Here is a 14,827-nt window from a genome sequence, read left to right on the forward strand (position 1 = left end):
ATGGCTCTACATTGGGGTCAGCACGCCATGAACAGACTAAACAAAGGCGCCCATATAGAACTGACTCCGTCCCAAAAGCATAGTAGATATGTTTGTAATATATTCATTGGCGAGTGAGTTTCCGGAATGATTTATAAATCATAGGCTCTCACACTTAATTTGATATATTTAAGTTGTAAAGTCCAATAACAAAACTTAATTTTTGGGTTTGGGCTGTTAAAGTATTCGAACCTTGAAACAGTTCAGATGTTTTATACTGATTTGGGGCACACACGGTGATGGGACAAAGCCCAAGAAAACTTAAATTTGAAAAAAAATAAGATAGTAACACCCAAACAATGGGAGCCACGGTTATGAGACGCGAAGCATGAATAGAGATAACTAGAAATCAAATTTAAGGGACGCCATCAGTTGATTAATTCATCTCTTATATTATAAATATTTTGCCACTGTTTGATTCATCCAAGACCTACTTTATTTTATGTTCTGTGTACTTGAATCAAGCACAGATTCACCGTAAATGCTAGCTTGGCTCATATTATTGCCGAGATAATGGTCCATTATCTCGAGTCTTAAAACTACCAAATTTAAAATATCATTTTCATTTTTTTTTAAAAATGTTCAAAACACTAGTCTAATCGATTTGACTCACTCACAAAGGCTGTTGCCAACCAAACCCAGGTGAGTTCCCGCCATTTCTAACTGCCTAACCGATTGTTGACCGAGCTTGACCGCACGTGACAAAGCATGCTGGCTCAGCGGCCTGTTGGCTAGCGAGCAAAATGCGCTAAGCATTAGTGATAAAAAAATTGTACACTTTGTATTCAGCTTCATATAGGATTGATGGTTCAGTTTCAATCAAATGCACAGAAAAAGATCGACTCAATTGAGAGTTTAACGGTTGTAAAGCAATCCATCGTGTGTGCACTGTAGCACCTAATAAAAGGCCAATAAGATTCCTGATAACAGAAATGGGACTTCTCATAAATGAATCTTGAATCTCCGAGTTGCTATATTTCTTGAACATCGAAGAAACCTCCTTCAAAACCCTCACTCTTTCTGAGTAAAAGAAAATTGAAAGAAATGAGTTCAACAAGGAGAACGAGAAGGAGAGCGGCCGCAGAACAGCAACAACAAGGAGAAGGAGAAGAACAGCAGCCACAGAACATTGCACCCTCTCAAGAACAGACAAAAGAAGAAGAAGGAGGAGAAAACAAGCAAGAGCAAGTGGGTGCTAAAGATGATAGAATTGCAAGGGATGTTACAGTGCAACAATATCATGATATCTTGTCCGAAGATATCAATCTTCTGAAGGGACTCTCTAAGGCCATTCGTAACTACTGTGGTGGACGAAGTGATGTTCGATTTGAAAAGTTGATAGTCGATTACTGTGAAATTGTTGATTCTCCATCAAGTGATTTTAAGGGTTTAGGGAAAAGACTGTGCAAGTTGCAGAAGGATTGTAAGTTGACGGATCCTGTGGAGGATATGATGAAAGATAAGGTGAATCTTGGTGGTGGGTTTTTGGATGAACAACTTCTGGTGGTGATGGACAAGGATAAAGCAAAGAAAGACATCCTGGTGGCGATGAGACTTCTCTGGAACAAGATAAATTCATTTGAAGATTCAACTCAACGACAGCCAGTGACTGTTGCACCCTCTGTAGAAGAGTCTAAAGAAAAAGAAGAAGAAGAAAAGCAAGTGTGTACCAAGATTGCAGAAACTGATCAAGTAGCAAAAGAAGTTGGTGATGGGTTTGGTGGCAATCTTGGCGGTACTAATGAAGATGCAAGAGATGGAGATGAAGAAGAAGAGCCAAAGAACATTCATGAACAATCTCAAGAAGAGTCCAAAGATGAAGAAGAAGAAAACTATCAAGTTTTTGATGGGTTTGTCGGCAATCTTGATGGTGCCGATGAAGAAGCAAGAGATAAGGGTTCTTTGGAGTTGGACCAGACAATTTCGAATATAAAAGATCTGCCTTCTCTTGATGAAGGTTTCCGTACTGATGATTTGGATGAGTATCTACAGAAATTGAAGGAAGAGCAGGAGAATGAAGCGAAGAAGCAGCGGAGGATGTAGTGAAAGCAGAAAAGGTATCTGGCTATGGACTACTCATTGTAGCAAGTTAAATACTTTTTGATGTGGGCTTTAAATGTCTCTGCAGTTTTTAGTACAGTTTAGTTATTTTGTCAGAACTTTTGTTGATGATCAAATTGTTCCTTCTATTCATTCATCAGTGTAATGAGTGAGCTTGTGATCATCATGGCTCTGTTTTGAACTTCAGTTTGAAGAGCTAGCTAGCAGTCTTGTAGATGTTTCAGAAGTTGTGTACGTTCTTTTTGGTTCCTTTAAACATCTAATAAACTTTCAGATAGCATATGCTATTGCTGATGCAGATTATGGTGACTAATTTGGTTGTGATTTACTGATTCCTGTTAGTTCTTTATTTTCTCTGTCACAATATTTTGATTAAGTTTCTGGTATAATTGCTACTTTTAGTTGCTTCTTCTCCCTAATTAACACCTTCCCAATGTACAATAACCTCATTTGGAATACAAGAGATGAAGGGTATAATGTCGGTTCTGTTTTTATAGTTCTGTTTTTGGGTAACGTTGGCATAGCAAGGAAAAGTAGGAGAAACATTAGGATTGAGTTTACTTGTTTCGTACGGTATCAGAAGTTTTAATGATGATCAAATTGTTGCTTCTATATAGTCATAGTCATGGTTCTGTTTGGACTTCAATTTGAAATGTAAAATTGTAGTCCTTTCAGAATGTAACTGTAAATTCATTTTTACGCTGAAACTGTTCAGCTTTTAGATGCAAATTAAATGAAGATTTACTGTTCAAAGGTATGAAAAACTATATTAGACTAATTGCAATTCTACTCAATAAGCCAAATAACCCTCATTAGGCTAAAATACTAACATAACAATACCAGTCAAACAATAAAACTAAGTACCACAAATAGGACTAAAATTAGAAAACATACACCACTTTGTAATAGCTCTTAGTCCTACATACATCACTCGAGTGGAAGGCATTTTCTATGGAGAAGGATAAGATGAAAGATGTGGGGAAGGCCTTTGCTAAGTTGGAAGATAAGAAGATGAAAGGCCAGGTGAAGGCCTTTGCTGAGGAGGAGGACAAAAAGAAGATGCAAGATGAGGTGAATCTTGGTGGGTTTTTAGATAGAATGATCCCAGTAAAAGAGGACACAATTTGGTGCACTCAGGATGAAGAACTCGATTTCGTGAGAGATATATTGGGTCATCCTCAGCCGAAATCGGAGGAAGAGAGGAAGGATGACTCAAGGAGCAGAGTGAGATCATAATGGTGATTAGGCTTCTCTACTACCACTGTATATCTATATCAGTCTTTGTAGTTGTTTTAGAAATTTCAAGTTTCATATGTTCTTTTGGTTCCTAGACTTGGTTGTGATCCCTTTTACCTGTTTATTTTCTTTGTTACAATCTTTAACCAAATTCTTCATCAAGTTCGAAATTTTATCTATATTAAAGAACAAAAACTTGGTCATCAATAATTTTTGTCAGTGATTCATTCAAGTTAAGATGATAAATATTGGGTGAGTGATAGGCGGGAGCTGGCATTGGGGGACAAAACGCAAGACACTAGTGGTGCATACTGTTGCTGCTTATCACAAGATTTAATAATTATCTATTCACCAGTGTAACAACTGAGCTATATAGTGATGATCATGCATGGCTCTGTTTTGGACTTCAATTTGAAGAGACATCAATTTCATTTTTAGTGGTGATAAGACCAGAAACTGCATGTCTTTAACTATTTGGTTCCTTGAACATCTCATAAATTATGGTTTCAATTTGGTTGCGGTTCCTTTTAGTAACTTTTGTAGTTGACTCGTTTACGTGCATGAATCATTTTATCATATATATATAGAAATGTTCCAGTCAGAAATTTTAAAGTATGAGAAACTTTTAAAATCACATAATTTCGGTTAAGACATGGAACTTGGTGCAAAAACTCTCACCGAGCTCCAACAAATATCCTCGCCAATCAAAATCTTCACGTCAAAATATGCAAAATGGGCAACTGAATTCAATATCCAGTTTCTCCATTCCCTTCATTTTCTTAACAGTCACAGGCTTTGCCCTCCTTGATTTCCTCTTCCCCATCATTGAAAATTTGGCCTCAAGAGAGAGAATTTGACTAATTTAGAAACTTTCAATAAATAATTTAGATATATAATAAAAGTATATTAATTTATCAATAATATTAATCTATTTTTTTGGAAACAACATAAAATCTATTTAATATGCAATAAATAATTTAATTTAACAATAATAATATGACCAAATAGCAATGTAAAAAATTTCATAATAATCAACTATCGTTAATAGGAAAATCAAGATTTGTCAACTCACCTTGGTCTGATTTAGATGCTTTTGAGCAGTCCAAGGATTTTAGACCAAAAAATGATGATACAAGAAATTTAAGGCCACAAGATGATAGTAGGGGTGGACATGGGTTGGGTTGGATAGGGTTTGTGAAAATCCAACTCAACTCATTATTGAATGGAATGAGATAAAATTTACCCAACCCAATTAACTAAACATGTTCAACCTAATCCGACCTAATCCTTAAATCATCGGGTTGGGTTGGATTGGGTTAAAGATTTGAAGAACAAAACAAAGTTAAAAATTAAATAAAAAAATGATATGAAACTTAAAATGGAATTTATTGAAATAAAATATAAATATATTATAACATAAAAATTCTATTTATGGTCTAGTATTCGATACATAAAACTAAAAGAATATAGGATGAATAAATTAGAGATTTGAGGTTTGAGGGAGTAATTTTAATTTTGGAATAAAATTTTAGTGTAGTAGATCCAAAAATGAAATAGTTTCTTTTATAAAATATAAAAAGAAGATAAAAAATAGATTTGCCTTTTAGATTTTTGGGGTTTTACAATTAAGAGTTGTCTTATTATTGTTGTTGTTGTTATTATTTATGTGGGTTGGGTTAGGTTAAATGAATTCATCATAATTAAACCAACCCAACTCAATTGCTAATTGAATTAGAAAAAGTTGACTCAATCAATTTATAATAACCCACTCAACCCGTCACAATTAAATTGAGTTGAGTTGGATCTATTGGGTTAGATTGGGTTTGCCCACCGTTAGATAGTAGCATGTTTGCGAAGATGGGATCCGAAATTTGACACAGGAATGCCTTGCATACGCATTTAATCCATGGCAGAAACTTCACTAGCAACCATAAAAGCAACAATTCATGTGGAAGAAGATCAACATGCTTTTGCAAATAGGAAATTATCACACTACTATTTTTTTGGTCATATGTACATTTAACCACTACAAAATTTTTATTTATTTTTTACACCATCTTTATTTTATTTTTAGACTTATATCAATCAACCATTTTGACATTAAAAAATTAAATAAAGTGACCACCCTACTCCTAAATGAATTTTATCCTCAAATTTTTTTTTAAAAATAAAAAAATTATTATTATCATTTAATTAATTGATGAAATGTTGTTGAAAAATGGGTGTGTGAGTATCATTTAATTAATTGATAAAATATTATTGATTTTTTTAATCCTCTAACCTACAAAACTTGTAATACTTATCTCAAATATTTTCTTTTTCTTTTTATCAATAATACAATTACAATTATCAAACGATTTCACAATTATCAAACAATTTTCATTGTTTAAACTAATCACTAAATAAAACTAGTCTAAACCAACTTTGAATAATAAAAAAATATAATTACAAAAATTATCATTTAAGAAATATAGTTATAAAAATTAACATCAAAATTTTGAGATTTATTTATTTTATTAAATTCAAAGGTATTCTTGTAATAATAATTTTATTATTTTTAAAATTTTGTAGAATAAAATAGTCTTTTAATTTATTTAGGAGCAAAATAATTATTTTATTTAAATTCTTATGTCAAAGTGGTAGACTGATGCAAGTTTAGTAACAAAGGTGGTGCATAAAACATGTCCAAATTTTGTGGTGGCTAAATATACATATGACAAAAATAAAGATAGTGCAAAGATAATTTCTCTCTTCAAATTAATATTATTCCATCAAAAACACTCCGTCTGTTTGTGTGTGTGTGTGTGTGTAAAGGGTGGCAGAGCAAACAAAAGTAAAGTGACATTAGAATTACTGTTACACCCCAAATTCACCTTTGAAAACACAATAGAAATTTGGAATGAAACCTTATATCATCATACTTATTGCTAAACTTCAAAACATAATAAACTTAACAAATAACCCTCTAAAAGAACACCTTTAAAAACTAAACTGGCGTATTCCCCAAGATTCTCCATATTTGAAGACCATAAACAACATCTTTAATTAGTCTACGAAATGTTAGAGGCGAAAAGTGAGCCCTCAACTTAGTTAGCAAGTTCGTTCACGATATTAAAAACTATTAATCACAAACAATTAAACATCATAATGATCATTTTGGAACATTATCATTTGGCATAAGTGATGGATTCATATGTAAGCATTTAAATAATCAAAATTTCCTAAAAACATGTAAACATAAAATAGAGTTAGCCTATGCCTCAAAGTTCTTATCATTGTTTAGGGTACTGTGCCCCGCATTATTCACAACATAGTATCAAATAGCATATCATCATCCAACTAGCTAGCCATATATAAATAACATAACATAACGTAATATATATTTCTATGGACAATGAGCCACAACATTTGAATCCATCTTACATGCTTTTTCATAAATAACATTTGAAAGTACTTAATAATGTTTAATCTTCTCTTTAATCATTTAAACCTTTTGATAGAATCCTTTAGAAAACATTTATTTTTTTAAAAAATTTCTTAACAAGATTTGTTTAAAAACACATTTAAAGATAGTTTTGATTTAAGTAAATATTTTATATTGAATATTTCTCAAAGATGATTCTACATTATAAAATTCATTTGATTACTAAAAAATAAATAATTATGTTTTTACATAATTCTTATATCTTAAACAACTTTTAGTACATAGTATTCTATGCATGAACCTACTTACCTCCAACTGTAATAACAAAAAATTAATGAGAACGTCGTCCACTATCACAGACTCACCCATGTCCTATAATCATAATAAAAACATTCTTATTAATAACATATCAATTATGACCTCAAAGATAACCTCAAACGTCCTTATTCCATAAATATTATACTAATATAGCACTTCACTATACTGAACATAAACCTAACCATTAAATAACCTATACATATGTTGGAAATTTATGAAAATTTACTAAGCTATTACGCACAGTTATGGCATTACATATGAAAATTCACAAAAACTGACACAAGTGATGAACATCTTTGAAAAACTAACTTTTAGCCAAAATCACGGAACTGTCCAGCCGAAGTCTACAACTTTGAAAATTCATAAAACATTCATTAGGACTCAGAAAATTCATTTCACTTGTTCTAGTGTCAGTAGACACGCCCAATAAAGATATCTATAAACTTCAGAATTTATAGACTTATGGAACTAATTTAAAAGTACTATTATTTTTTTATATAACAAACCTATCTAGAATTTCCAAATTTGGTATTAAACAATAAAAAAATTCGTATATTTGGTTACAAATGTCCAAAAAATAGAAATTCCAGTTTGAACAAACTAAGGAAACAATAAGGAATTTGTATTAAATTCTTAAGGCATTTATTGATAAAAAAGAAACCCAAACTGACTTCGAATTCAAACTCTGCAATCTGAGAAACAGCCTCCGGAACTACAACAGCAACATTATTATTGATCTTTTTTAAACATACAGACGTATTGTTTCAAAATTTCGTATAATTCATAGAAACTATTTGGGTTACCGAATAAATTGTAGAAGTGAGAACTACCGCCGGAAATATTAAAGTTTCTCTTCCAAATTTGAAAAATCATAACAATTTAAAATATTAAAGTTCTTGAATATGAACATATCAACAAAAGCTTAGGAAATGTAGTTTAAAAACATATAATTAATTTCGCATCATTCCAGCTAAATCAAAAGATATTCAGTATATTATTCACACTGTTCACAGCATCATAGAGTTACCAAAAACATATTCTCATCACATTTGAGAGTTAACCAGGTGGCGATAATTATAAATAAACCAACCAGCATAAAGAAAGCATGTTCACGGATTAAACAAGAAATACCTCAAGAGTTTAGCCTCCTTCTTACAAAAGCAAAGCCAACCCAAAGCAAAGTAAAAGACTCCCAGCAAAATTCTTCCCAAAATCAACAACACAACACCACCTCTTTTCTCTTGCTCTTTCTTTCAATGAAAGTGTTCTCTCTCTCTCTCTCTCTCTCTAATAGTGTTTGTGCAAAGGGAGAAAAGAGTTTTATTTTTAACATAATAAAAGAGTTTTTTTGGGGTTTATCACACTTAAAATTTGAAAACAGGATAAGATAAGTTAAAAAGATAATAAAATAAAATAATGGGTATACGTTTATTTGTTTGGTACGTAATCCGAAGATTTGATGACGATAACACTGTTGCTTGTATATGTTCAAAGTTATGGCTCCATTTGGACTTCAATTTGAAGAGTAAAATTGTAGTTGTTGGGGAATAAACTGCATGTGTTTTCTGACACAAATTAAGAGAAGATTTATTGTTGAAAGGTATGAAAAACTAGATTACATTCAGTAGATTAATTGTAATTCTACTCAAATAATATGCCGAACAATCAGCAACTGTCATTAGACTAAAATACTAAAATAACAATACGAATCAAACAATAGAACTAAAATAGGAAAACGTACACCACTTATATAAGTACTTGTCCTACATATATCACTCGAGTAGAAGGCATTTGTTATGGAAGAGGATAGGATGAAAGATGAGGCGAAGGCCTTTGCTAAGGAGGATAGGAAGACGAGAGGCCAGGTTAAGGCCTTCACGAAGGGGGAGGATAAGAAGAAGAGGAAAGATGATGTGAATCCTGGTGGGATTTTAGACAGAATGATCCCCAAAAAAAAGCATCAACAACAACAAGAGGGAGAAGGAGGAGAAGAGCAGTCGCAGAACGTTGCACCCTCTCAAGAACAGATTAAAGATGTTACAGTCCAACAATATCATGATATCTTGTCCGAAGATATCAATCTTCTGAGTGGGCTCTCTAAGGCCATTCGTAACTACTGTGGTCGACAAAATGATGCTCGATTTGAAAAGTTAATAGCCGATTACCGCGAGATTGTTGATTTTCCATCCAGAGATTTTACGGGTTTAGGAGAAAGACTTTGCAAGTTGCAGAAGGATTATAAGTTGACGGATCCTGTGGATGATAAAATGAAAGATCAGGTGAATCTTGGTGGTGGAGTTTTGGATAGAGTGATCCCAACTCAAGATGAACAACTTCTGGTGGTGATGGACAAGGATAAAGCAAAGAGAGACATCCTGGAGGCGATGAGACTTCTCTGGGACAAGATAATTTCAGTTCAAGATTCAGCTCAGCAGCAGCCGGTGTATAGTGCACCCTCTGAAGAAGAGTCTAAAGAGAAAGACGAAGAAGAAGAAAAAAAGCAAATGGGTGACATTCAAAGTGAGAAAAAGAATCTTGATAGTGCTAAAATTGCAAAAAATGATCAAGAAGAAAAAGAAGTTGGTGATGGGTTTGGCGGTGTGGAACAGTTACTACCAAAATGGGAGGAAATGGAGAAGCGAGAAACAAAGAAGTAGCGGAAGATGTAGTGAGACAAGAAAAGGTATCTGGCTATAAACTACTCAATCCAACAAGTTAAATATTTTTTTACGTGTCCTTTAAATGTCTCTCTATTTTGTAGTATGGTTTAGTCATTTTATTACCATTACTTTTATTGATGATCAAATTGTTGCTTGTGATAATCGTGGCTCTGTTTTGAACTTCAATTTGCAGAGCTAGCTAGCAGTCTTGTAGTTCTTTCAGAAGCCGTAGTATGTTCTTTTTGGTTCCTTTAAACATTTAATAAGCTTTCAGATTCCATATGCTATGTTTCTGATGCAGATTTTGGTGCTAATTTGGTTGTGATTTACTGATCCCTGTTAGTTTTTTATTTTCTCCGTCACAATATTTTGGTTAAGTTTCTGGTATAATTGCTACTTTTAGCTCCTTAATTAACACCTTGCTAATTTTAGCTCCTTAATTAACACCTTCCCGATGTACAATAATTTCATTTGGAATACAAGAGATGAAGGATATAATATTGTTTCGTGTTTTTATAGTTCTGTTTTTGGGTGGCGTTGGCATAGCAAGCAAAAGTAGAGTACATTAGGATTCGTTTACTTGTTTCTCAAGTTATCAGAAGTTTGAATGATGATAAAATTGTTGCTTCTATATTGTCATAGTCATGGTTCTGTTTGGACTTCAATTTGAAGTGTAAAATTGTAGTGGTTTCAGAATGAAACTGCAATTTCCTTTTTTGCACTGAAACTGTTCAGCTTTTTTGATGCAATTGAATGAAGATTTATTCTTGAAAGTTAGGAAATTTGAATTTATAATTGGCAGACAGATTGTAATTCTACTCAATAAGCCAAATAACCCTCATTAAACTAAAATACTAATATAACAATACTAGTCAAACAATAAAACTAAATAAAACAAATAGGAAAAAAATAAGAAAACATACACCACTGGATAAACTTGTCCTACATACATCATTCGAGTCGAAGGCAGTTGTTATGGAGGAGGATAAGATGAAAGATGCGGGGAAGGTCTTTTGCCAAGTTGAAGGATAAGAAGAATATGAAAGATGAGGTGAATCTTGGTGTGCTTTTGGATAGAATGATAAGGGATGGCACTGGTATATGTAAGTTCACCCAAACCTGCCCACTGCTGGTAATTATGGGGGCTGCAGGTGGGTTTGATATTAACAAAAATTCGGCAGATACCCACAAGGGTATCATCAACTGAAATTTTATTTTAATTAGTTTTTTTTGTAAATTTTATAAAATTACATTAAAAAATATTTAATTATAAAAATACATGAACTAAGCTAGAGAAAGCCAAAGGAATGTGCCCAGCTGAGTTGCCATTTGTCCTATGGTCTTATAAAACTACTCCACGGACTCATACAGGTGAATCTCCCTTCTCTTTGTCATTTGGGGCAGAAGCTGTCATCTCTTTTGAGTACAAGAGATGCGTGGGCTACAGTACATGCATATGATTTTCTTTTCGAGTACAAGAGACCTTTGATGAGTGTTTTTATGGTTCTGTTCTGGTAAATGGATTCTGAATTTGTTGCACAAATAGCTTAACATTTTTTTTCCCCTGTCAAATATACTGTGAAAATGAACTTAATGTGTGGTTCAGTACAACATTATACAGAAATCATTATTGAATGAATCGTGACCAAGCTATCACATTTACATTACAGTACTTCACATGCAAATGCTATTTGGGTACAAAACTATCTAAAACTCATGCTTCTAAGATAAAACATGAAAGTAAGCAGCTCGTAATCTATCATTGATCATCGGACTATTATATCATATATTCGGGGAAACGAGACTTCCTTCACATCAAACATGTAATATTAGAAATAAATCAACAGTCAGCTTTACTGATATAATGTTTCAATAACATCATCATCCTGTTACTGAAGTAAAAAGGGTGAATACAACCAAATCACCATATCTTCAGTAAGCTCTATGATTTTTTAGAATCACAAGTTAAAGGAAAACCTCAAGAGTCAACACTGCTCATCATTAGATACAGGAACAGACCAATCAAGATTAAATTCCGAAACCTCTCGTGTAAGTGGATACCTTCCATCCATCATATATTTTGAATCAGCAAATGTTTTATTGTCTTCTATTACTACGAAGCTCTCTTCGATTTGCAAGTATCTCTGAATCTTTATATCTTCTAAGTGATGCCGCCAACAGTACTTGATATGATGAGGATTGCAACAGGTCACATCTCTATTCCGTAGCTGCTCATACAGCCACTGTAATTCAACCAAACATCGGATAAAAAATCAGCTGTTGTATAGTACTTGCCCTAAACACATGAATGATAATATGTAGACTATGACACGTATATAATACAAGTGGATATATATACCTCTATGAGTTTTTTATCTTCTTCAAACATTGTAGAAACTCGCAAAGTCCTAGGATAACAAATCTGAAAAACACCATCCAACAAAGCTTCATAATCCGATAATGGCACATTTGCATACAGCTCTAGAGTCCCAACTTGTAAAGGAAGGGAAGGAGAACATCCACTGAGTTCATCCAAATTAAATGAAACCTAGATCAACAAATAGAGTGGCAGCAAAAACATTATGAAATATTAAAAGTAAAATGTAAATGAGCATTATACGAAACTTGTACAATACCTCGCATGTTTCCAAAGATAGTTTCAAGTTTTCAATTTGTTTTTCTACTCCAAGAAATTTCTTTAGTCGAAGGTACCAATGCATGTCAAGGTTACCTTCACACGAAAAACAAAGTTTCCATGGACACAGAGCATTCATTGCTATTGTGGGAATAGGATTAAAATCATAACTAAAGGTAAAGGATAGTAAATTGGGAGTATCAGTGTCAATTGCCTTCAAATTTTCGCAGGAATTAAAATGCAAGTTCTTCAGCTGATTACTTGCAATCTTAACCATTTCGGGCAAACGACAGAACCTCAGCAAAAGATCCTCAAGGAGGGGAAATTTTGAGATAAATCTGTCAAATTCTTCATCCATAAACCATACAGAAGTTAACATCAACTTTGTCAAATGTGGAGACCTAACTGCCTTAACTACCCGTGGCCTCATTTCCCCATTACAGAATAAAAGGGTTAACTGCTGAAGACTAGGAACAACAATTTCAACAATATCAATGTCCTCGTAAAATGTGTAAATCGCCAATTTCTTGAGTTTGTGAGCCTTAGAGACACACAAATTCTTTAAACCCCAACAAGCGGAAATTTCAAAATCTTCAAGTGATGGGCATTCACTAGTAAGCTTTTGGAACATCTGATCATTGATATAGACATTCTCAATTGTTAGCTTTTTCAGAGAATCTAAACTTATAGTAGTAGTATCAGAAGGCTGCTCCATCCTGCACCCAAATAGACTTAATGTAGCCATCGATTTTGCCGAAAAGATTGTTTGAGGCAAAATGCACACAGTGTCTTCTTGTGTCATGTTGTGAACCATCAACACTAGATCTTTAATCCCATTGTCAACGGCTAATCCTATCCATTTATCAAGAAGAGGAGCGGATCCCTTAACATCTAGAAAGCTCTGGAATAATCTCAATTCCTGCATGCGAAACCTAAGCTTGCAGAATCGAAACAGGGAAGCATCCACAAATGCCATGAATTTCTTTTCGTCAGATATATCCATTAACGTTATTGCTTTTCCCAGGAAGTAACATTGGTCAAACTCCAAAATTGGAAACGAAATACAGAACAGACACCATCTCTTTGACAAGATACTAGTTCGAGCAATCTCTTTAGCAGAGAGGTAAGACATAATATGATGAATGATAAACGTAGGCAGTTCCGTTATTCGATCCATGCCCTTGGCATACATAATCTGCAATCAGTACTGTAATTTAATATTCAAATTATTCATATATTAATCAGCATCATATTTAAGGAACAGAATGTTTTATAACCTATGCTTATATTCCCATCATCTTATTACTAGAAAGAAAAGGAAAGGAAAGAAGGGCAATCAAATAATATTCGGAACTAAAAACATATGAATTTCATATAATAAAGAAAATATTCTGGGGAAATTCTTCAAACTCAGTTCCTGTGCGTACGATATGTTTACCACAAATAATTGTAATTGCACAAGGGTTTAGAAAATCTTCAAATATAATACAGTTTAATTTCCGAAGAGGCCTGCCACTGCTAGTAAGGAGTCGGATTAGATACAAAAAAAAGCAAATAAAAATAAAGGAATATATGATACAGAGCCTTACAATTAAATTAATCCGATGAGAAGTTGATTTGAAGAACTGCCAGGGCAATGGGAACTGTACAGATTTTTAAATAAATATATACCTTTGGTTTAGAGTTTAGCGTTGACACTCCTTCCTTCCTGTTTGGGATTGTTATTTAAATAGAGGAGTTTATTTCATAATTTTTTTAATAAAAAAAGTGTTTAGTAATTTTTTTAATCTATTTATTTAATCAATATTTTTTTTATTTTGACAATACATTTAAAATTTCTTATAAATTAAGTAATTCATTGGATAATTGATAATTCTTTTAGAGTTTCTATTATAAACTATTATTTTAATAAAAGGGTAATTACATATTATATTTTCATAAATACTATTTATGAATCACGTGGTCCAATCACATGTTTACCAGTATTGAAACTTTTTTTGTACGGGATTTAAAATGTTTAGCTGCTCACATTGAGTTTTAGACAATTTAAACTTTTTTCTATTATGAAATTACTAAAAGCATAAATTTTGATTTTAAAACTAGCAGCCCTTTCAATAACACAATATTTACCAACAATTCCAATTGATTATTTCATCAGCATTATAGATATTGATTATTTTGTAAGTCACAACAATCTAAATCTATCCGTTCAAGTTGGTTTAGGATTTAGACTTGACAGCAATTACCATTATTATTTTTAATAGATTTGGGCATTTTGCAAGTCCTTTTTAGTAATTTTGCAAGGAAATTAAAAAAAAATTATGGTCAAAATTAAAAATTTAGAAATCTCAATAATCGTTTCCCCAAATTATGAAAAAGAAAAAGAAGACAGCTGCCACAGTTGACGCTAATGACCACTTTTTACTTTCTTAATTTCTTTAGATTATTTTTGAA

General features: G+C 32.8%; 2 protein-coding genes across 3 annotated transcripts; one reads left to right on the plus strand and one right to left on the minus strand.

Annotated features, from left to right (window-relative positions):
* The first annotated feature begins 1,083 nt into the window (after nt 1-1,083).
* Nucleotides 1,084-2,082, plus strand: LOC112498927 (uncharacterized). The gene has a single exon (XM_025100803.1). The coding sequence runs from the start codon at nt 1,084-1,086 to the stop codon at nt 2,080-2,082; it is 999 nt and encodes a 332-aa protein (XP_024956571.1).
* A 9,446-nt stretch (nt 2,083-11,528) lies between these two features.
* Nucleotides 11,529-14,070, minus strand: LOC112498989 (FBD-associated F-box protein At1g60410-like). Of its 2 annotated transcripts, XM_025101346.2 has the most exons (4): nt 13,963-14,070; nt 12,375-13,568; nt 12,098-12,286; nt 11,529-11,981 (listed from the first exon to the last, which is right to left on the minus strand). In XM_025101346.2, the coding sequence occupies exons 2-4, from the start codon at nt 13,563-13,565 to the stop codon at nt 11,724-11,726; spliced, it is 1,638 nt and encodes a 545-aa protein (XP_024957114.1). In that variant the 5' UTR covers nt 13,566-13,568; nt 13,963-14,070; the 3' UTR covers nt 11,529-11,723. The 2 variants fall into 2 exon arrangements, with proteins under 2 accessions (XP_024957114.1, XP_024957115.1); XM_025101347.2 differs by lacking the exon at nt 13,963-14,070 and having other exon boundaries at nt 12,375-13,951.
* Nucleotides 14,071-14,827: the final 757 nt, after the last annotated feature.

Source organism: Citrus sinensis, chromosome 4 (assembly GCF_022201045.2).
Source record: "Citrus sinensis cultivar Valencia sweet orange chromosome 4, DVS_A1.0, whole genome shotgun sequence".
NCBI classification, from domain to species: domain Eukaryota; kingdom Viridiplantae; phylum Streptophyta; class Magnoliopsida; order Sapindales; family Rutaceae; genus Citrus; species Citrus sinensis.

Coding starts and splice junctions, on each gene's coding strand:
- LOC112498927 (XM_025100803.1), top strand. CDS start 1,084: ATGAGTTCAACAAGGAGAACGAGAAGGAGAGCGGCCGCAGAACAGCAA.
- LOC112498989 (XM_025101346.2), bottom strand. CDS start 13,565: ATGTATGCCAAGGGCATGGATCGAATAACGGAACTGCCTACGTTTATC. Junction 12,287..12,374: donor TATCTTTGGAAACATGCGAG/GTATTGTACAAG, acceptor TTGTTGATCTAG/GTTTCATTTAATTTGGATGA. Junction 11,982..12,097: donor AAGATAAAAAACTCATAGAG/GTATATATATCC, acceptor GTTGAATTACAG/TGGCTGTATGAGCAGCTACG.